The sequence below is a fragment of the Melanaphis sacchari genome, unplaced genomic scaffold, assembly GCF_002803265.2.
Source record: "Melanaphis sacchari strain LSU unplaced genomic scaffold, SCAv2.0 Contig45_pilon_pilon, whole genome shotgun sequence".
NCBI lineage: Eukaryota > Metazoa > Arthropoda > Insecta > Hemiptera > Aphididae > Melanaphis > Melanaphis sacchari.
The window spans coordinates 2,403,264-2,425,258 of NW_020271303.1; the positions used below are offsets into that span (position 1 = coordinate 2,403,264).

A 21,995-nucleotide genomic window follows, 5' to 3' on the forward strand; every position below is an offset into this window, starting at 1 on the left:
GATTATCAAAAATTATTGAAAATTATCACTGTATATATTGGTGTACCTATGATTTTCGGGATTATTTACAAATGTCATTGCTATTACGTACGTGTTACACCACTATATTTATACTTACCACAACATATATTGCTTATAAATTAAAACCATTGGTTTCCAAAGTTTTTTTGGTAGATACGTTTTTTGGCGAAAACGGGAATCGTACCTACTTTGTTTTGGGCTGAAAAGGGTAATATTATCATGGCGGAAACACGAAACTCTCCGAAATTTAATCGAAAACTGTTTTCACAATTAATCAACTAATAGGTAGGTACTAAAATACTTATAACATTTTGAGCAAATATAATATAAGTAATTAAATAATGACCTAACGCCCATTTTAATAATAATACTAGTATATAATAATCCTTATTAATATCCTACGACCGTATTACCAAATTAGTTTTTACGCTTCCTATTAAAACGTATAAAACATTATATTAATTTAGGTATTTTAAAATTCCGAGAGTCAACATAGCTTGTTTTTTATCACAACACATATTTTACTGTTTTCGTACTTAAACTTTTAAATATTGTTTATTAGATATATAGACAACATAATGTACTATTATAATAAAATATATTGGGATACAATTATGCAAACATCACATTATGTACATTATGCGTTCATTTTTATTATGTGTAGGTATTTAATTTAAAAACCTCAGAAATTGTAAAATCTCTTTCATTTTTTTTTTTAATAAAAGGCCAACGAGCTAATCCTCACTTGAATTATTTTGATAAACATCGTATTTAAAGATAACTTAGTAAAATATATTATGTATACAATATATAAATGCATAAATATATATATAATAATATACTGTATAGTGTACACTTGTTTGTTGGTAACTAAACCTTAATAATTTTAATTAAAATATAAGTAACAGTTTAGAATTTATATTTCTACCAAACTTGTATAAACAAATTTTCTATAAGTACATGGTATAATTTTAAAAATATTACTTTTTATGTTATTTATAAAATGTAAATTTTAAATATTAAAAATATATTTTTGTAGCTTTTAAAATATTTATTCATAATTGATAAAACATGACTGTTTTGTTTAAATTCCTAATAAGTGATATCCTAATAGCGAATTAGACTCCAAATACTTACTATGTACTATATGGTAGTACAGAATTTTATTCTTTTTTTTTATCCAATACTTTTTATCCCATATTACATGGTTTATGACATAGTAAATGTGTCTATAAAAATAATTTCATTCACAAGACCTATTGTTTTAAAAGTTAATTTTTTTAATAATGTATTCCTATTTTAATAAGATTAGTATATAGCAATGATTCATGATTCATATTAATTTTCAAGATAATGATCATTAAAATAATAAATCTGAAAAAAAATTCAAAATAGATTAACTCTAAAAAATAAAAATGAATAATTTTCGCTTATACTTTTATAACTTTAAATAAACGAACGAATGTCTTCATATAAAGTTTGAACTTACCTATTCGTTCCAAGGTCTACATAATAATCGTATTTAATATATTTTATATTGTACATGATTTATTTTGTAGTCTAATCAAAATGATGAATAGATAAAGAAATAGTGAGCAGTTTTAAACATTTTTTTTCAAAGACAAAATTCAATTCAAACTGTAAATGCAGTTGCTTACATTCGATCTGCAGGTTATGGCATCGTAAGGACCTATAGTTTATGGTGTGTTGGCGGCTTATAAGTTGGTGGGGCAAAATGAACATGCGTTGACGATGTGTTTCAGTATCACCGCCAACCAAGATAAGTATAAGTGTATAATGATTAGGTATTATAGTCTCGTAGTGCTAGCCACTGGCGATGGTTCACTCGCTAATATTTTATCCACGTTATTCAGAGGTGTGCTGTTTATAATATTATTAATATTTTGCAAATTTCAAAGTCTGTGCATTTTTTCTTGTTTGTCTTATAAGTTATTCTAGTCTTTATAACACTTTATTTACCATGGATGTGATATAGCCTACAACGCAACTGTCAATATGAAAGCTAATGTAAGTAGAACTATCGTTGTAAATTAATTATAACATTAATTATCTAAGTACTAGAATTTTGATGTAACCAATATAAACTTGATTAGGTATGAAAATTGTAATCGTATTTTTTTTCATCTATGACTTAATATTTTAAGCAGGAAATAAACAAACATATCTAAAAAATAATTATATCTTGTATACGTTACTTCAAAAAGTTCAATAAATTACATAATATTATACGTGATTAAACTTTTATTAATTTTATTAATATCAACCTATTTATCTACAAGAAAGTAGCTCCTTATCTTAACTGATTTGAAGCAATTGCACGGTTAGTTATTGACTATTTTAATGAAACTATAATTTATTAATATAAATATGTAGTACTTTTTTCGTAAATTTTACTATAATGATTTTAGTATAACCCCATTAGATAAATTATGAATTTTGTTATTAAACTACTCTGTAACCTACACAAATTACTTAAACTTTTATAATTTTAAAAATATTCAAGTAAAAGTACATGGATAATAGATGTCATGTAATAATAGGTACCAAAGTTCAAAAACTTATTTATAATAAAATCTACATTATAGGTAGTTATTATTTAAATTGTTAATTAAAAATTTTCAAAGAATTACAAATCATATCACTTAAAGTTGTCAGATTAGTATTTTTAAAAAATAGTAGTAACTTGATCATAATAACATATTAAATAGTAATACAATACACACTAAAATATATATTTATAGATATCATAAAAATAAATAATTATGGTTATAATATAATATTCTTCTTGATTCTTGAATACATTATCAAATATAAATTTGTAAAATTTTTAAATTAACTTATCGACTAATTAAAAAAAATTGAATAGTTAAATATTTGTTTACTATAATTCATAAGAAATTAATATTTTACTCAATCACCTACCTAATAGACTGAAAAATTACATTATTAATGTTGTCTTGTCTTAATTAAAATTACTACCCAAACTGTAATTATTTTATAACTTTGTTCAGAGAAAATAGACAGATGTTTCGTGTTGTTATTGTTTATAAGTTACAACCAGCACGTGCAAGTACAATATTCCCTATAAATAAATTAAAATATAACGACTGAAGTATGCAATTTATGGTGTCAATGTTTACCTTACGTTCTAAAATACATTTTAATAGTGCTATTTAAGACTTGTACATAATATACTGTTTTTTAAGTTAAATATACATTTTACACCTTTTTTTTTTTTTTTTTTTTTTTTTTACATAGATGATACATTATAGGTATATAATATTATAACATCTATAATAGGTAATAAAATGAAATCATATAAGCGACATCATTCAATTGATAAAAATCATAATAAATATAATATCCAAGTCTTGTAACAATTGTTTTAGTCGTAACTATTCGTAAATAATAATTATTTAAATTTGTTCAAGCATTCCATTTAGGGTTTTATCCGTGAATTGTACACGTATATATATATATCGTTGAAATAAATTATCATATGTAAATTAGTTAAAAGCTCAGTTAGGTACGATTTTATTAATAGCTCAATATTAGATTATTTTATTGTGAAATATTGTTCGGCAGTAAAAATAGTGGTTTTACAGTATGATTTAGGTTCCTATCTTCTTTAATATTATAATATTTAATTCATTAATCAAGATTAAGGAGTACCTGATGTGCTATAAGAAAAAAATTGTTTAACCCATTTATCGGCACAAAGAGGATGACAATTTATTTTTAAATTATCAACGCTAATGACTTATTATAATATTATATATTAAATATGTTTAGGTTTAAATTGAATGTTATTAGTTGATAAGTTAAAACTTAAAAGTATTCCCAGGTAATACTAAACCAACATGAGAATTTCCCTTAATTAATTTACAAGAATTTTATCAAGAATACTATTATAGGCCCTAAGCAGATACTTCATAATAAATATTATCTCCAAGTAAAGATCAAAGAAACGATAGCTAAAACTCATATAAAAATTCATATATATTATTCAATAATATAATATTTATTTAATTTATTATTGTATAAATATACTTCAAATCTGTAGGTTAGCGCCAAATGAGTGTTTTAATAGTGGTGCCAAAATTAAAGCATGCCAAAATTTTCTAAGTATGCATGTATTTTATTTAACGGTGCATGTGTGAGGTTGAATTGTCGTATATTTAATAATTTGATAAATTATAATATTACTGGTGTATAAGTATACATACATTTTACGTATTACGATAAACGTAATATACTCTTACTTTTAATCATAAGTCATTTGTGATGGATATAACTGTAAATTATATGGTAAGCCAATAAAATACAGTAAACAAATAGAGGTGCAAATGTATACACTCCAACATAATCCAATGCATTGAATAATATATAGTTCATAAATCTTATTACTAAATTAAATTTATTTTAAATACTAGATTATTTAAATTAAAGACAACATTTCAGAACGATTGAATACTCTAATATCTTATATTATTGTGTAAATCGTTCTGTTATAGTAACATAACGAGAAGTATAACTCTGTGTAGTTATACTTCTTATGCTACATGCATTCATAATCGTAATTTTAGGGTATAGAGAGCTTCTAATTATCCCGTGTTTTAGGATTTTTGCATTGCCTGAAATTTGTTTGGCAGTTCATAGTACAATTTTGCAGGAAGAAGCATTTTTAAATGTGGCTGAGTGATTTAACATATTTTTATTTTTTTAACATGAAGGTGATACGCTCGACTGCTCATTGGTGAGATAGTTGTAGTATGTTGTTATTTTGATCGTATACAATATTATAAAAAAAATATTTACCTTACCAATTTCCTATGCATACGAAATACGAATGTATATATAAATTATTATAATTATATTTGTATAAAATAAAATAGTATACACGTATACACGATCTCTAGATATATATATATTTTTTTTTGTCATTTATTTTTTGTTGTACAATCTATGAAATATTTTTTTTTACAATAACTACAAGTGATAATAATAGTTAACAATATTTACAATAAGTATTTAATGAGACAGTAATCATGATCAGAGAAGCCAACCAGTGTTGGGACTTCAGGGAGAGATTTGGCGATAGTTAGTCAGCCAATAGGTCTCGGCACCACGTTCTTTTTAGGCGCCTGCTGGGGTCTCCGGAGATGACGAGGATAGAGAGTTCAGCTATTAGTGAATTTCTGTGATTGTATGTACTGGAGTGAAAACGTTTATAGAATGATTTGGCAGTGTTTAGAACTGTTTGGATGGATAGGTCTTTGTGTAGTGTGTCATTGGAGATATAATATGGAGCTTTTGTTATTTGCCGGAGGCATTTTGATTGAAACGTTTGTATTTTTTTGATATTAGAAGGCTTGGCAGCTCCCCAGAGTTGTAAGCCGTAGGTCCATGTAGGTTTGAGGAGTAATTTGTAAATCAGTAGTTTATTTTTTAGATTTAGGTGATTTGATGTAAGAAGGTAGTGTAGTTGACGTGATCGATTATTTAGGGTGAAGCGCTTGAGGTGAGTGTGGGTTGCCCAGGTTAGTCGGCGATCTAGGTGCAGACCCAGATATCGGACGTTTAGAACAGTTGGTAGGGGGACGTTATTAAGGTATATGTGGGAACAGTCTGTTCGTTTGAGTGTGAATGTACACTGTATAGATTTTGTTTCGTTATAATTTTGATACTCCATTCTTTATACCAGATGGAGAGAAAGTTAAGATGGTTTTGGACAAAGTTAGAGGCCGTTACAGGGTCAGAGTGAATTACTAGAAGAGCTTTATCATCGTCGAAGTCGCCGGTGATGGTGTGGGGAGAGGTTACTTATGTTAATACTTTTTGTTTGAATAGATTTAAGCTGATAAGGATTCAACTCCTTATTACATTCTTCGTTTATGTTACATGTTGAATTATAAATATATAAGTATACATGTTTTGTCAATTATTGCCAGATACATTTAATTACAAGGAATTATTGTCCACTTAGTTAAATGACACTACACGAGAAAGATATTAAATTCAAATTAAATATTATTAAATTAATTGAGGGCCTTATGAATTCGTAAAACATTAAAATTGCTGATGTTCTCGCAGTAAATTAAAGTTAAAAGTTTAAACGCTTACAAAATTTGAATGACAGAATGAAGTACATACCAGGTAATAATTTTACAACATCGGTTTAAGACTTTTTAATGCTGTTATTGCATATCTTTAACAAAAGTAAATGTTTCAAATAAAAAAATGAAGCTCAAGAACTAACCATACTTCTCGTATAGGAAATATAATTTTTTGTGTGTAACTTTGATGATATAGGCATATTATGCGCATGAAATTGAAACATTTTGTATTGGTAAGATAATTGTTTAAGAATAATAATTGAGATTATGAATAGTAATCTTTTTTTTTATTTATTATAAATTATAATTATTAATTATTATTTTCTACTAATATTGGTTAATCTGATGATATTGTTCAATGATCTTAAATGTAGTATGAATAATAAATAATAACTTATGAGGACAACATTTAATTTACCTGAATGTAAGTTTATCTAATAAACTATTTTATTTTGTGTTTGTACAGAATATCAAAATACATTTGTTTATTGTCACATTTATATTTGTTGATTCATGGATAACTGCTATTGACATCCAAAATAAAGATATTAACAACTCAAATAAGTAAGTAAATTGTTTTCATTCTTACAGAGAATGTAATTTTTATTTAATACATATTTTATACATGAACATCATCTTAATAATAATAATAATAAAAAAAAAATAATAAAATAAAATAAAATACTATAATTTACTATATAAATGAGGTGCTTAAGAAAATAATTTTTAATAATTTAAAAATAATGAAATTAAGTTTAATTAAAACTGTAACTTTTAAACAATGAAAATATGCGTACAAAGTCTACAATACATAATTTATATAATGTGTTTGTGCTTAACATCTATTTAACAATAAATAAACATAATTTTATGAGGATACACCAGTATAATTTTTCCCTGTTACACGTGTATAATATAGTTAAAAGCTATCTCCGTATTTTACACTGTTCTAGATATTGATACTTGTTATAACAATAGTTATAAAAAATCATATTATCTGTGGTTTTTGAAAGCTTCTATTAATAATTTGATATTTGCAGAAATTATTAAAAATAATAATAAATATATCTTAAATTAAAAAAAAAAAACATATTGTGTTATTTATAACTTTATTAATAATCAAAATATTAATAAAAAAAACTTGTCATTCAGATTATATAATTTTTATAATTTTTATTATAGATAATGATACCTCAATATCATTAATATAATTAAAATGAGTAAAATTCGGAGAGGTTTTCATTATATCCAAGTGAGATAGTGAGATATAAAGAAAAAAAAGTTTTTACTGACATTAATTGTCTAAGGCATTAAATACGTATAAAAATAACTGTCGATACCAAACTTACATAAAAATATTTATATTTGTTGGTGTAATTTGATAACAGTAATAATAAAATTATACTTTTTTTGCACGCCAAAGTATAATTTATTGTATAATTTTATTACTTTTAATTTCGGATAGGTAACATATAAATATTATTATTTGTATAAAAATAAACTATACATTTTTTTTTTATTTGTCAATTTAATTATATAAAATCTAATAAATAATGGTGCATTAGTATGTAATATGTATATATATATATGCTATGTAGTACTTAAAAGTTATAGTCAATAATTTAATGATTCCATGACTTAAATAGAAAGTTTTGCCTATATGTTTGTACGTAAAATATTGTATGGTTGTTATATGAACCTTACTAACTTAACTTGGTTAGTTTAGTTGTATATTGTTTGTGTTTGAATGATTCAATTATTTTTACTCATCTTATTAAGAAATGTTTGTAATTATGTAATATAAAAAAAAAAAAAAAAACTGATGATTTAAATATTACGTCAGTATTTTATTTTAGATTATTATTTATACATTTTTTTTGTTAACTGTTATTATATGTATAATTTATAATTATATCATAATTCATAATACAAATATAATAATGTAGTATGTAATTTTATAATGGTACCTATATGTATTTCGTATTCATAAAATTGTATTACGCAAGTACACAACATCAAAAACAACTATCAAACATAAGCTTAAGCATTACTACCAAACAGTCAAACGATGCTGAAGACATACAGTATGTTTAAGAATATACAACAACTCTTTCTAACAAATACTTAGGCTGCAGTCTGTATTCAACGCATTTTTTTGAAACGTCAACAGCAGTTTTCAAACAGGTATTTTTTTTATAAAATAATTACTTTTGATTTCTGTATTTATTTTAAAATATTATCAAGAACAACGTTCTTTAATGAATAACATACGTTGATTTGGCATCAATGTTTTACAAAGTTAAGAGAAAATTTGAAATTTTTCTAACTGCAGTGGAGTTTTCTTAATTATATTAATGAGATTAGGTGTTTGTGTTATGGCACATGATAAAAAAAATAATCAAACTATGTATTTTGTTTTTTTTTTTGCAAAAGTTATAATTTTTTTTTCGGGAACCTTAATATACTTCGGCAATTTTTTTTTTTTTTAATATTTAGCACACCATTAGCATAGGTTTTTCCGTTTAGTTTTAAAATTTGTACGATACCCCAAGTTTGTTGGGACAAACTAAAATAAGTTACAAATGGTAAGAGACAGCAACTATTAACATAAGACGGTTGATGTATATAATACGTATGATAACGTTTTTTAGTTATCGATATACAGGTTCATTGTACACAGATAACAAAACAAATGTAACTTCCATTTAGGTATTTACTAATAGGCGTATATGTACCTACTTTAAGTTAGTAAAGTATTTCCTTCGTACTGTAAGGAAATGTTCTTAGTTAATAAATATTGACAGCGCTTTAATATAGATAATGTTTGATATAAAGTACTTATGTACAGTATTTAGCTATACTAACATCAGCATACAGCACATGTTTATTCATAAGACTCACAGTTTTCATTTATTATTTTATGCAGATAATATTATAGATATGTAGTATGACTTACATAGGTTCACATTATACCTAAACTCTTAAACAACCTGTCAAGTATTCATATTTACTATAATGTGTACGTTTTTGCGTATTAAATTGATACAATAACTATAAAAATGAACACTGTGTGGTGACCTTATAATGTCCGATACCTATTACTTATTAGTAATATTAAATATAGTTTTAAAAATGTATATATATGTATACAATAAAGTAGTTGATTCAATATCACATTTAAATCGGTGCCAATCATTATTTGATGTTTAATCCTTTCTTCGTTATAGTACGATATGGCCATTAAAAATATAATACTTTATATTTTAATATTACAAAAGTAATTAACTAAATTAAATGTAAAAGATAGGTTAAGTATAGGTGCACATTAAAAATATGTAAAATTTTAAATAACCTACAATATAATTTGCTTGTGTTCGTCAAATTTTATCAATGTTTGAACTTCAAACAATTATGAAAAAAAATTAGACCTGAAATAGTATACAACAATGTACGATAGGTATCATCCCGAAAACAATATTGTAAAACAACTATAGGTACCTAAAACATTGTTATGCAAAGAATCTAAAAATATACGCTTTGCCAGAAGAGTTAAATAATTCATTTTATGTGATTATTTACATATTATCACCTAATAATATTATATTTGTAATTTTGATATATATATATAATTTTAAATTGATTTATTGCGTTTTTTTTTTTTTTTTTAGGTTAAATAATAGCCCCGATGCATAAGCCAGAAAAATATTGTGGGACACAGTGGAAATGAGCTATAAAGAGAACAGCGACAAAAATCGATATTTTGTACTATATTTTTTACTATAAACTACTAGCATTATATTATTAAAATGCTAATAACTATGTAACGAATAATGATTAATTCAGTCACACGTCACACATTTGTAATAGACCTATATAGTATATCTAACTAGATAGTATTTATCATTGTTTTGATAATTAAAATATTATTGACTTATTTAATATATTTTGATAACTTTTATCTAATTTTTCTGGAATATTATTAATCTAGTTATATTTATACTCACGTTAAAGTTCTATTACATAGCTTGATTAATATATTATTAAAGGTCAAAAACGGACGATTATGAAACGACATTGCTTCTGGACGATGACGATGACGATGACGAGAACAATGATGAAGCTAATTCTACGGTTATAAAGCAAAACACAAAAATGTTTAACATCGATGTTATTAAGAGGTATGTATTTTATATAAAATTATGCGTACTTTATATTATATTTTCATAAAAAACGTAGTCGCATTTGTATTATTAACATAATTTAACCTACCGTGTATATATATATATATATAATTATTAGTTCAAATTCAATCCGTACAAAGTGAATAAGTAATATAAAATTATAGATAAGGCTAGTCTTACAGTGGCATGACTGTGAAACATGGATCTAAGTGAGACCAAAAATTAAATTTTTGTTGGCATAAACGCAATGTGTCATGACGTGACCAAAGACACGATAGGTAATAGAATAGAGTAAAACCGGAACATGGAATGTAGTGAGGCGTTATAGTCTTGACCTAATAAGACACTTATTCTTGCAAAAAAATAAATAGATCATTTTTCTATATTTAGGACCGACGCGGAACTGATATGTCAAAAAACGTTCGAATACAACGGCCATACGTTACGACACTGCTACGACGACTCGCACTGCAAGCTGTACGGCGACTGTTGTCGGGACAGTAAGTTCTACGTCGAGTCGGAGCAGAACGTGGCCATCTCCGGCGGCGTGTACAACAACAGCCGGTACGGGTGTTACGGTACGGACGGTATGAACGCGGTGCAAGCGCTGATGATCGGCAGGTGTCCGCGGGAGGCGTCACTAGATCGGGAGTTACGGGACAAGTGTGAGCAGCGACCGACCGACGATTTAATATCCGCCTACCCCGTGTCGAGCAGTTTTCCGGGGTACGTGTACAAGAACGTCTGGTGCGCCTGGTGCAACGGCGAACGTCGACGGGTCGTCTACTGGAAACCACTGTTCAAGTGTTACGGACTCAGCGGCCGGGTGGAAGCGAGCGTCCGGCTGGAGGACGCGTCCGACCACACGCTGTTGTACCGGGACGGCCAGTGGTATTACGCCGACTACGGAAACCGGACGTTGCTCGCGTGTAGCTTCCGGATCCAGCCACCGGACGACGAGGTCGGCACTCCGCCATTGCGGCCTTGCATCAGCAAGGGATCCACCGACATCGTAGACGGTTGTCCGGCCGGTACGCCGACCGCCGCGGCCCGGGCGTGCGCGTCGCACACCTACACCCTGTTCGAGTACCAGCCGAGCGGTGGCCGGGCTACGCGCGTGTTCCGGAACGCCGACTGCGCCCGGTGCAACGGCTTGACCACCGGCCAGTTGACGTGCACACCACCGCCACCGCCGTTGAGCAGCTCGCCATTCGGGTTCGGGTCGCTGTTTGCGGTCAGAGCGGCCGGAGAACGGCGCGACTTGTGCGCGCCCGACGAGATTTATGACGTTCTCGCGGCCAAGTGCAGAAACGTGATCCGGGACGAGCTGCCCGGCGCTTGCCTGACGTTCGTGACGTTCAGCCGAGGCGAGTACGACAGACGGACCATCGAGAACGGGACGGCGTACGTGTACGCGTACAAGAAACGCGTCCGGTACAGAACGGGCGATCGCCCGACGGCCACGGGCGCCTGGTCCCCACTGCAGGTGTGCACCGATGACGCGGACGGGCTGCTCCGGCCGTACGAGCAGTCGACGTACGCGGTGTATCTGTCGTGCGCGGGCGTGTTTGGATCGTGCGCGTCGGTCGCCGCACTGGTCGCGCATCTGGCGCTGTTCGGATGCGGCGGGTGTCGCGCGGGCGCCGAGCCCAAGAACCTGCCCGAAAAGAACCTGGCCAGCCTGTCGGCGGCCTTGCTGGTCGGCTACGCGGGCTACCTGTCTGCTGCTCTGCGCGTCGCGCCCTCCGACAGCGGACTTCCGTGCCTGATTTCGGCGCTCGCCACGCAGTTCGGTTTTCTGGCCGGTTTCGCGTGGATGTTCGTCATGTCCGCTGACGTGTGGATCGTGCTGCACGCGTCCACGAAGAAACTCCGGGTGGCCGGCGGCCAGCGTCACGGCCGGTTCGTCGTCTATTCGCTGTTTGCGTGGCTCGCGCCTGCCGCACTCACCGCGCTGTCCGCCGCCATAGAGTTGAGGTTGCGGGCCACCGACGCGCTGTTCTCCGAGCTCCGGCCCAACTTCCAGTACGACTGCTGGTTCCGGAACCCTCAGTCGCTGGTCGCGCTGTTCGTGTTGCCGGCCGGAACCGCGATCGCCGCCAACTACGTGTCGTTCTTCGGCGCTGTCCGGTTGATCGCCACTTCCGACGAAGGGCTCAAGTCGGCCGGCGGCAGCGGTGGCAAGTGCGGCAACGCGGCGGCCGTAAACCGGACGCACAGGAACCTCAAGATCTACGTGCGCCTGTCACTGATGATGGGACTGGCGTGGGTGTTCGCACTGGTCGGCGCGGTCACCGACAGCGACGTCGCTTGGACGCTCAACACAGCGCTCAATTCGCTGCAGGGCGCTTTCATATTCATCGCGTTCGACTGCAACCGGAACACCGTGCACAAGTTGGCCGTGTTCCGCAAACACCCGACCGTGTCCGAAACGCAAACCACAACGGCCAATACGCCGCTCAGCACGTCCACTTAGCAGCCTCCCGGCCGGAATAATAATAAGACTGTCCGACGCGGGCCGTGCGCTGTTAAATTGAGTGTAGTCATGCTTTCGACGCTATTCAGCGTGCGTAGGTAGGAGATAAATTTTATAAAATTAATGCCATTGCGTTACACGTCACCGCCGCTTTTGAACGACTACCCGATTTCTCCAGAATATTTCCCACGGCTTCCTTATAATATCGTTCGCATCATAGTTTATCGTAATCGTATACGGAGGTTTGAATGTCATTATTTTCATCTATATTTTTATTCGTCACTATATAATCCCAATTCTGTATTACCGCATTAAATGTAATAGTAGGCCGAATAAGCGTACGTTTTAATTGTTATATTTCCTTTAATAATAATAAACACTAAAATAAAATCATAACGTAAAAACGATTTTTAATGATGTTTTAACAGTTTGTATTAAAAGGTAAAAGAATATTTCTTATTATTTTTTCCTATTTCAACTTTTTGTTTATCCTATCATTTATGAATAAAAAAAAAAAATAATTATGTTATTATTATTATCTTTATTTTACACTATGGAAAATCTGCTCTGACTGCACTTATACAACTTACAGACCACTACAGTTACATTGAGAGTACATGGTTGTTGACATTGTTGTACACAAATAGGTTAACGGGTATAAAGCCATCTATTTGTAACACTGCATACAGTAGGTACAAATGTACTTCATATTGCTCTTATTTATTTATCGATTAAACAAAACTCGCTATACCGTTTAAGTAACAGGCGTCCAGCAAGAGGATTACCGATAATTATGTTGAAGTTTTAGATTAAAAGGTTAAAATGAGTGTCAGCCGCCTAGAAAACTTGCGTTAATAAAAAAAAAATTTTATTTTAAATGTTTAGCAATGTGCCAATGCCCAATAGTATTTTATTATTATTGTATTTATTTTTAAACTCAAAGAATTGGAAAAAAATAACTGTATAGTGAAGTTTTAGAGATCTTTCCAGTATAAAACATTGCTTAAAAATATATAGATAGATAATTTATAAGATCATATTGTGTGTATCTACTTATATAGGCTAATTCACGGTCTTATTTATGAAATAATTTCAATACGATTCTTATTGATACAAAATAAAATTTGTACTTCATAATTAATTGTTAAGTAAGTACCTACATCAATATTATCTGATATTTTTATAATTACTCTAAAATAGGTGATAATATTAACACGATTCCATTATTTCTATAAGTAATACATATAAAAATAAAATATTTTATTTTTATTAATACATTTCGGTACGTTATACTATGTAGATTTATTGTTCTAGTAAAAAAAATATTATATAACATCCAATGAAACCAGCTGTAATATATATAATTTTACGCTATAACGAGTGTAACGTCGATGTTTATCCATAGCAACACACGTAGACTACTAATAGAATCAATAGTCCAATAAACACCCTTTTACGACTGAACGAGGTTGTACAGTCATTGTTTTCGTTGTAGCTATTGGAGATTTTGTAGTTAAAAAATATTGTAATATAAAATAATTAGTATATTATTTATACTTAAACAATATTAGTGTATAGACCATGGAAGAGTTTGCAGACACTAAAGAAGATGAAAACAAGAAAATCGTTCACACCTATCCACTGGTGCAAGTGAGTTTACCCACACCTAAAATTATGCTTGAAATTGAAATATACCTATAGAATATAGATGAATTGCCTAACCAGGATTTTAGTTGGAGAAGGTGCTGACAATTATGTATGCGAGTCTTAACTAGTATCTCTCATAAGTCTGATATGCAAATGCCGTTGGTTGGTATGTGGTATACTGGTATACAACGTTTTAGACTTTTACAACAAATTATAATTTTAATACATGATTATTGTTTACCTATCTAATAAATTCACAGAAAACAAAAAATTTGGGTATCTCACTTAGATCTCTCCTCATAATGCCAATTAAAACAAACAGAAATAGAGTAATCCATGTTCATGTTACAAAACTTGTGTCGGCTAAATTAAAATTTTCTGAAATCCCGCTAATTTTGTATTTTAGTATTTGAATGGATCATGTGTGCATTGGCGACAATTATTTGGATATACATACCCATACTGGCAATACTTAAATAATTTTATTACCATTAATTATTGAATAGGTACCTACCCATATAAATATTATAATTTGGTATTGACTAAAATTATTACTAAATGTATATATTATATTAATTTTGCTAATTTTGTTTTTGATACCGACCATTAAACAAAAAATAAATATAATGCATTAAGAGTTTGAAAATTCAAAAATCTACTAAACTTACTATTTTTTTTTACATGTATACCTACACTTAATACGAATAATTTATATTTTAAAAATAAAATAATATTGTTCATTGTCAGCAGTGTGATATGTCAGAAGAAATGAAAGCTGAAACAGTTGAAGTTATAATAACAGCCTGTGAAAAATTTGGAACAGATTACTTTGTAAGATTAATCAATTTGTTAATTTAATTCATAAAGGAATTTAGAATATCTTTGAATATTTTTAACTTTTTACATTTGTACACTTTGGTGTTTATACCTAGATATTAGATTTATAACTAAATACAATATTATATTCTTATTCATTCCATCTAAGAAAAAAATATTTATATATAGGTAAAGGTTCCAGTGGACATACCTACTCATGAGATTTGAAATAGCCAATAGATACCTACGTTATTTTAATTAATTGGTTGATATGTTTTTAATAATACCTACCTGTCTAGTTAGTTATCACTACTAAACACTACGTATAATGTTAAAGAATATGGAAAAAATTTACCTAATTTATTTATTATTATTACTATCTATTTAGGTATTTATTTAATTTTTTCACCCTGATATAAAAAAAAGGGTTTGTTATTTAATTTTATTTAAAAGTATGCACAATTAATACTTATAAAGTTATAAATCTATTTTTTTTCTATTTTTATATTGATATTTGATACCTTTTAAGTAGGGTTTAGATTTTATGAAAATATAAACAGTTAAAATGTTCTTAAAATGTAAAAAAGTCAGAAAAAATATTTATCAAAAAACAATTTTGAATTTACTAATGAAGTAAACATTTTAATCCATAGGTAGTGTAAGTACTTTAATAATCGCTTAATAAATTAACTTTATCGCTGTGTCTAAGAGTAATAATAAAGCATCTATTAAAAGTAGTTTTAAAAATAAAATCTAAGCCTTTTCGCAAGCTTTTAACGATTCATATCATAATCATAAACATGTATACCTAAAACTATTATGGTCAGTTGATAATTAAATACTCTTCAAAAAATACCCTTCAAAAAAGATTCATAGGTAAAAAAGACAGAAATAATGTTAACTCATTCCTTAGAAATTAAATTAAAACAATTTTTAAACAAGAATTATTTTTCTATAGTAATCAAAATAAAAAAAGATATTTGCCTTTAATAAATCCTAGTCCTACTAATAATATTATTTGCCTTAAAAGTTTTTAGTAAGTATAATTTTTAAAATAGGTACTCAACTAAATCGTAATTTCTAAAAAATATAATAAGATTTAAAGGTAGGTATTAACTACTAGGTATTATTAAAAAAACCTATCTTACAGCATTTCGATTATAGATTACTTCATGTCACAAAATTCCTGCATTGCTTTTTCTTTTAAGTCTTCAATCAATAAAATGTACCTAACTAATTTATTTTATCTTTTATAATTAACATTCAAACTTAATTTATACTTATTGTAACATATATATTATCTATATGTTTATAGATTGTAAAAATCCTAAATTAAAAAAAAAAAATGAAAATTATGGATGACAAGTTGTGGTTGAGTTTAAGTTGAGGGGATAAGCTCACAGTGAGTTATAAAATTCAAAAATAATTGAGCGGGTAATCACTAATCTCCTTGTCTATAGGTTCAAGGTTGTAGCAGTCGTCGCTTTATTATATACAATTTATTACGACAGAATGATGTACAGAGTTTTATTGAATAATGTTGGAATAAATTGAACAAATAATAATTAAGAGGGAGAGCCCTTTAATTATATCTACACCACCGCTGTATAAGTGTATGATTCCATCAAAAATATAATAATGACATGACTTTGACAGGCGGCGGCCAAAACTGTAAAACAAATGCTCGACAAGAAATACGGCCCACAATGGAACGCGGTGGTCGGAGAAGCGTTTGGCATACAGATAACGCACCAGACTAATACGTTGATGTACATGTTTTTTGGTGGCAATCTCGGTATTTGTGCCTGGAAAATTTGATCGCAACATGAGATTTAAAGCTGTTCTAAAAACAATAATAATACAATTGAATATTATTTAATTATTATACAATTATAATACCGTGTAATATATAATATTATTAAACATTTTACATTACCTTATTGAAATATTGGATCTACAACAATACCTATCAATAACATACCAGTGAAATAATTAATATGAATAATTGGGTATTGTTAAATGATTTTGTAAAATATTATTGATTGTAAATGGTTGTAATCACTAATCATCAAAAATACACGTGTACTATATATTTAAATCTTGTAGGTACCTAAGTGAACAGTCTGGAGTATAGTTTGATTGTACGATATTGTGATTAAAATAAATTTATATGTAGGTATACCAATTTTTTAAATTTTATTTAGAAGGGTTATATATTCTGTCTTAAGCGACACCTAGGATATGACCTAGTGGCATAGTCGTTATCGGATATAGTTCCTTTTCTTAATATCAATAAACACGGACAATAAATAGCTAATTGTACATTTTAAAATTTTCAGTACACTTTTTACTTTTTAAGAAATTACAAATCAATGCATTGCTCAAAAAAACAGTTTTTAATATATTTAAAAATATATTTTTAACATTTTTTTTAAATGACTTTCCGTTTAGGGAAAGAGGAAAAAATATAATTTTTAAACTCTCCTCCCTTTTTTTATCAAAAGTAAAACAATAAATAGTGAATGTTCATTATTCACTCAATGCACCACTAATGAAAAATGGAAATATGTTAGCTTCTTTAGCAAACTTATAGTTTATTTTTAATATTGATAAAAACAATAGTAATAGACAGAAAAAAAAAAACAAATTTACCATCAACAAATAACTGGAGATATTATATTAATACAATTATCAACATTTTATCTACATTCTATAGCATAATATATCTTATTGGTAATTGAAAATTCAATGTATTAACTTATAAAACATTAGTTTTTAATCAATTACATTCAACTATGAAAGATTAAAAAATCACTTAATCAAACTATAGACATTGATTAGGAAGTTACACAATATCGGAAATAATTATAAAAATAATAAAAGTAGTTATGGTCATTTAAAATTACAAGAAATTAAAATAATTTTTAGCTATTAATTATAACAAAAGTAAATACATGTATATAATGGGAAATGAACTAATTACCAAAATATTAGTTATTAAAGTGATGTATAAATATATAAATTAAATTACTTTTATTTAGAAAATTAAAGGTTAGTAAAATTTTCAAAATTAACTCGATAAACATAATTGCAAAGGATTAGATAACTTTTAAAATTAAAATTATTATTGGGGTACATTTGTAGATAAAATGAATACAAACAACAATATTTAAGTGCAATACTAAATTATATTTAACATAAGCAATGTGGCATTAGTTTTAAAAATGTTTAGTTCAACAATCAAAAATATTGTACTAAAAAGAAAATTATAAACTACTCACATTTTTGCATACAGTGTTTTTAAATACATAATATATATGTTAATTGATATAATAATAGTATACTTAATATGTATTAGGTAACATGATACATTTTTTAATAAAAATTAAATAGCATAATAAAAAAAAAAAAATGCATCATTTTATCCATCCCCAATTAATATTATTACAATATAGTGATAATTTAAACATAACTGTTGTTTATTATAAAAATTAACTTAAAAAAAATAAACTATAAAGACATATTATATTTTGTCATTTATTTTTTAATGAGCACACATAATTTTGTTATTTGATTCTAGTTCACAGCATTAACTAACTAAATGTTAATTATGATATAACTGATACAAATATTAAATCCACTGGGCAAAAATTAATTTGATAACAGTTTACTTTTGTCACTTTATTTTTATAAGTTTTTACCATTTAATATAATTTATAAAAACAATTTAAGTATATAAACATCTGATATAAATTGGTAATGGATTTAAATACATACATAAAAATACATTTGTATAAAATAATTTAATTAAAAAATAACTGTTATAAAAATGGATAAGTTTTTATCTGAAAATGAACTAATTAAATTTTTGTCATTTCAAAATTTGACATTACATGTACAATGAATAATTAATCTAGATTGATATATTACCTAAAGGACTATAAAAGCAAATATCTTATAGAATTATGAATAAATTAGATGGATTATTTTATTTTGGCACTTAGCTAAAATCAAAAAAAAAAAAAAAATATCATTACAACTGATTAAGTCTCCTCGTTTTATTATAGAACATGAACAATTGGAATGTATCAGTTTTAATGAAGATTTAGATATTTGCAAGACTTCACACATTAATGGACATATTTATGTGAAAATTATCATTATACTATCATGATGCATTTAATTGTTTTCTGGAGCATCCCATTTTAAATGTACTTGAGGTGTTAAATTAACAATTTCCACATGAACAGCTTGGAACTTTTCTAGTTTTGGAGGAATAGGGCACAGGCGATAGTGTACTTGATCTCCAGGTAACGGAACAAATTCTCCTTCAATACTAAAAAAACAGCATGTCATTAGTAACAAATCAAAATAAATATTAAAACCATAACATTTCTTACTCTGATATATGTACAAATGTATCTGGACCACCATTGTCTGGGGTGATAAAGCCATGTCCTTTAGATTTACAAAAGTATTTAACTTTCCCAGATATTTGTGGATTCTTGAGAGCAAGAGCAGATCTATACACAACAATGAAAATTGAAAACATATGGTTAGTAATAAAACGTGCATTAGGATCAAGCAAATGACCCGTGTTGCTTAAACACGATCGCCAACTAAGAAAATGTATAACGACTAACAAAATCATTTCATCAGCCAAATGATCAGTGACACAACAGCCATCATCTTTAATTAATAATATCATAACATATAGTTTATGTCAGCGTTTTCCAAATAATGGGTCGCGACACATTGAAAATATAACTTCGAGTCACAGAATTAATAAAATTCTCATATTAAATTTTGTTAATTATCATCTTGTTTGATTTTTTTAACTTTCTAGTAAAAATATTTACAAAGTATTTACAACATAAATAATAATTAATAAGATTATTAACTAGACTTCATAAAAACCCGTCTATAAAGTATCTATAAATTCACTCAGACACATTTAAGAACGGCCATTAATACATTTTTGGTTATCTTCTCATCAAGTCAAGAGTACCCAGTTTTAGTAGAACAAACAATAACATTTCTCTGGCCTTTTGTTATGACCTATACTCGTAAGTGTAAAAAAGGATTTTCAACAATCGTGTTCCTGAAGAATAAATACCAAAATCAGTTGAAAATTGAATCAGACTTAAGAATAAAATTAACGTCCTTTCCAAATTACTTGAAGTTCCAAGTTAAAAATAAACAACTTCACACTTCTCACTGATGGAAGTCAACTATTATAATTAGTTTAACTATATTATAAGTATTATATTGTTGTTACAAATTAACACTTCAATTGTATTATAAAAATGTATGTGGACATTCAAATGTGTTTTATTTTGCATTTTTTTTATACAATGATAAATGTAAAATATTTTGATGGGTCTCAAAGGGGAAAAATATCAATTATCAGGACGGCTTAAACGAGAGTTTGGGAAATGCTGGGCTATGTCATAAAAAATTGTAATTCTACTCACGTTGAATCAGTTCTTGTTCGTCTGGTCACTATTGGGCTTGGGGCGAGCATGCCACTCTTGGTCGGTGACAGGTGGTTGTTGAACTTTAAAGTTTCCTGTTCACAACCGTTGGAGAATGATTCGCTCATGGTGTTCAGGTTTTCCAGTAGTCCGTAGAAAATTAGACGCGACGAACCGGTGTATGGTGCACGTTGTCAATTGATAGTTGATACCACGTTGAGACGATAAACAATTAATGAACGATATTACTATGTGCGAATTTGTAGCGTGAAAATCTCTTTTACTCATCCAAACACACAGTAACAGTATTGTTGTAGTAGTATTAAATTGTAAATTTATAAGACTTGTGGTAACTTGATAAACGCTTAACGCGATGTGGAGTGTGCAATGCGCAACGAATAATAATAATAATAATAATAATAATATTGCATTAACAATTTAACATTATTACGCGCTATTACAATTTGCGGTATATCATTATTATTATTTTGTATTATTGATAACTAAAAATGAAGTCTTGCATTTCAGTAATGCCAACGTAAGCGACAACCAAAAAAAAGAAGACTAAATAATAATGAGTTATCATAGATAGTATATATTTATATATATATATATTCTTTATTATCAATGTGTGTTAAACTATCATTAACGATATAATTGATAATATTATCATCCACAGTTATCATCAACAGTGTGATCGTTAAAAATACCTATTGGCTATTCAGCCTATAATAAATAATTATTGTACTAACTAATAATCATAATTCATAAGATACTTACATTATAACATCGTTTACCCGTGTGTTTTATGCTTAAAAATATTAATCGTTGCGTTTTTACGAAATAATTGATTTGAATTACAAACCACGATATTATAATTTATGTAAATACTTATTTAGTATTTATTGGCTATTTGGTATATTAATTGCGTTTTGTGATGTGCCAATAAGTATTATTGTTATATTCTAATGCGCATATTCCGTATGACATGCGCACATACGTCTATTCTTATTATGCGATAATAGTATTACTAGTAATATTTTAAATTATAATTAGCAGGTATTAGGCCGGGGCTATACACGGCGTTTTCCGACGGACCAGTTACATGTACAAGGTGTATCCGTCGACCGTATTCTAATGCGTATATTAGTATAATATCTAAAAAATTATAAAATTATTGTATAAGTTCGACGTTTTCTGTCACCAGTATAGCCCATTCTAATTTAAAACAGTGTAAAATTAG

At 29.0% G+C, this 21,995-nt stretch overlaps 3 protein-coding genes across 5 annotated transcripts; 2 read left to right on the plus strand and 1 right to left on the minus strand.

The window, feature by feature from the left end:
* The first annotated feature begins 1,852 nt into the window (after positions 1-1,852).
* On the plus strand, positions 1,853-13,208 carry LOC112598188. 2 transcript variants are annotated; one of them, XM_025344581.1, is made up of 4 exons: positions 1,853-2,049; positions 6,625-6,722; positions 10,205-10,336; positions 10,730-13,208. In XM_025344581.1, the coding sequence occupies exons 1-4, from the start codon at positions 2,038-2,040 to the stop codon at positions 12,813-12,815; spliced, it is 2,328 nt and encodes a 775-aa protein (XP_025200366.1). In that variant the 5' UTR covers positions 1,853-2,037; the 3' UTR covers positions 12,816-13,208. The 2 variants fall into 2 exon arrangements, with proteins under 2 accessions (XP_025200366.1, XP_025200367.1); XM_025344582.1 differs by lacking the exons at positions 1,853-2,049; positions 6,625-6,722 and adding exons at positions 8,112-8,342; positions 9,827-9,920.
* Positions 13,209-14,280: 1,072 nt separating this feature from the next.
* LOC112598198 (dynein light chain 4, axonemal) lies at positions 14,281-17,175 on the plus strand. 2 transcript variants are annotated; one of them, XM_025344592.1, is made up of 3 exons: positions 14,281-14,465; positions 15,210-15,293; positions 16,935-17,175. In XM_025344592.1, the coding sequence occupies exons 1-3, from the start codon at positions 14,397-14,399 to the stop codon at positions 17,094-17,096; spliced, it is 315 nt and encodes a 104-aa protein (XP_025200377.1). In that variant the 5' UTR covers positions 14,281-14,396; the 3' UTR covers positions 17,097-17,175. The 2 variants fall into 2 exon arrangements, with proteins under 2 accessions (XP_025200377.1, XP_025200378.1); XM_025344593.1 differs by having other exon boundaries at positions 15,213-15,293.
* A 1,943-nt stretch (positions 17,176-19,118) lies between these two features.
* Positions 19,119-21,206, minus strand: LOC112598157 (cold shock domain-containing protein CG9705). Its single transcript, XM_025344533.1, has 3 exons — positions 20,753-21,206; positions 19,679-19,801; positions 19,119-19,614 (listed from the first exon to the last, which is right to left on the minus strand). The coding sequence occupies exons 1-3, from the start codon at positions 20,878-20,880 to the stop codon at positions 19,458-19,460; spliced, it is 408 nt and encodes a 135-aa protein (XP_025200318.1). The 5' UTR covers positions 20,881-21,206; the 3' UTR covers positions 19,119-19,457.
* Between the last annotated feature and the right edge of the window lie 789 nt (positions 21,207-21,995).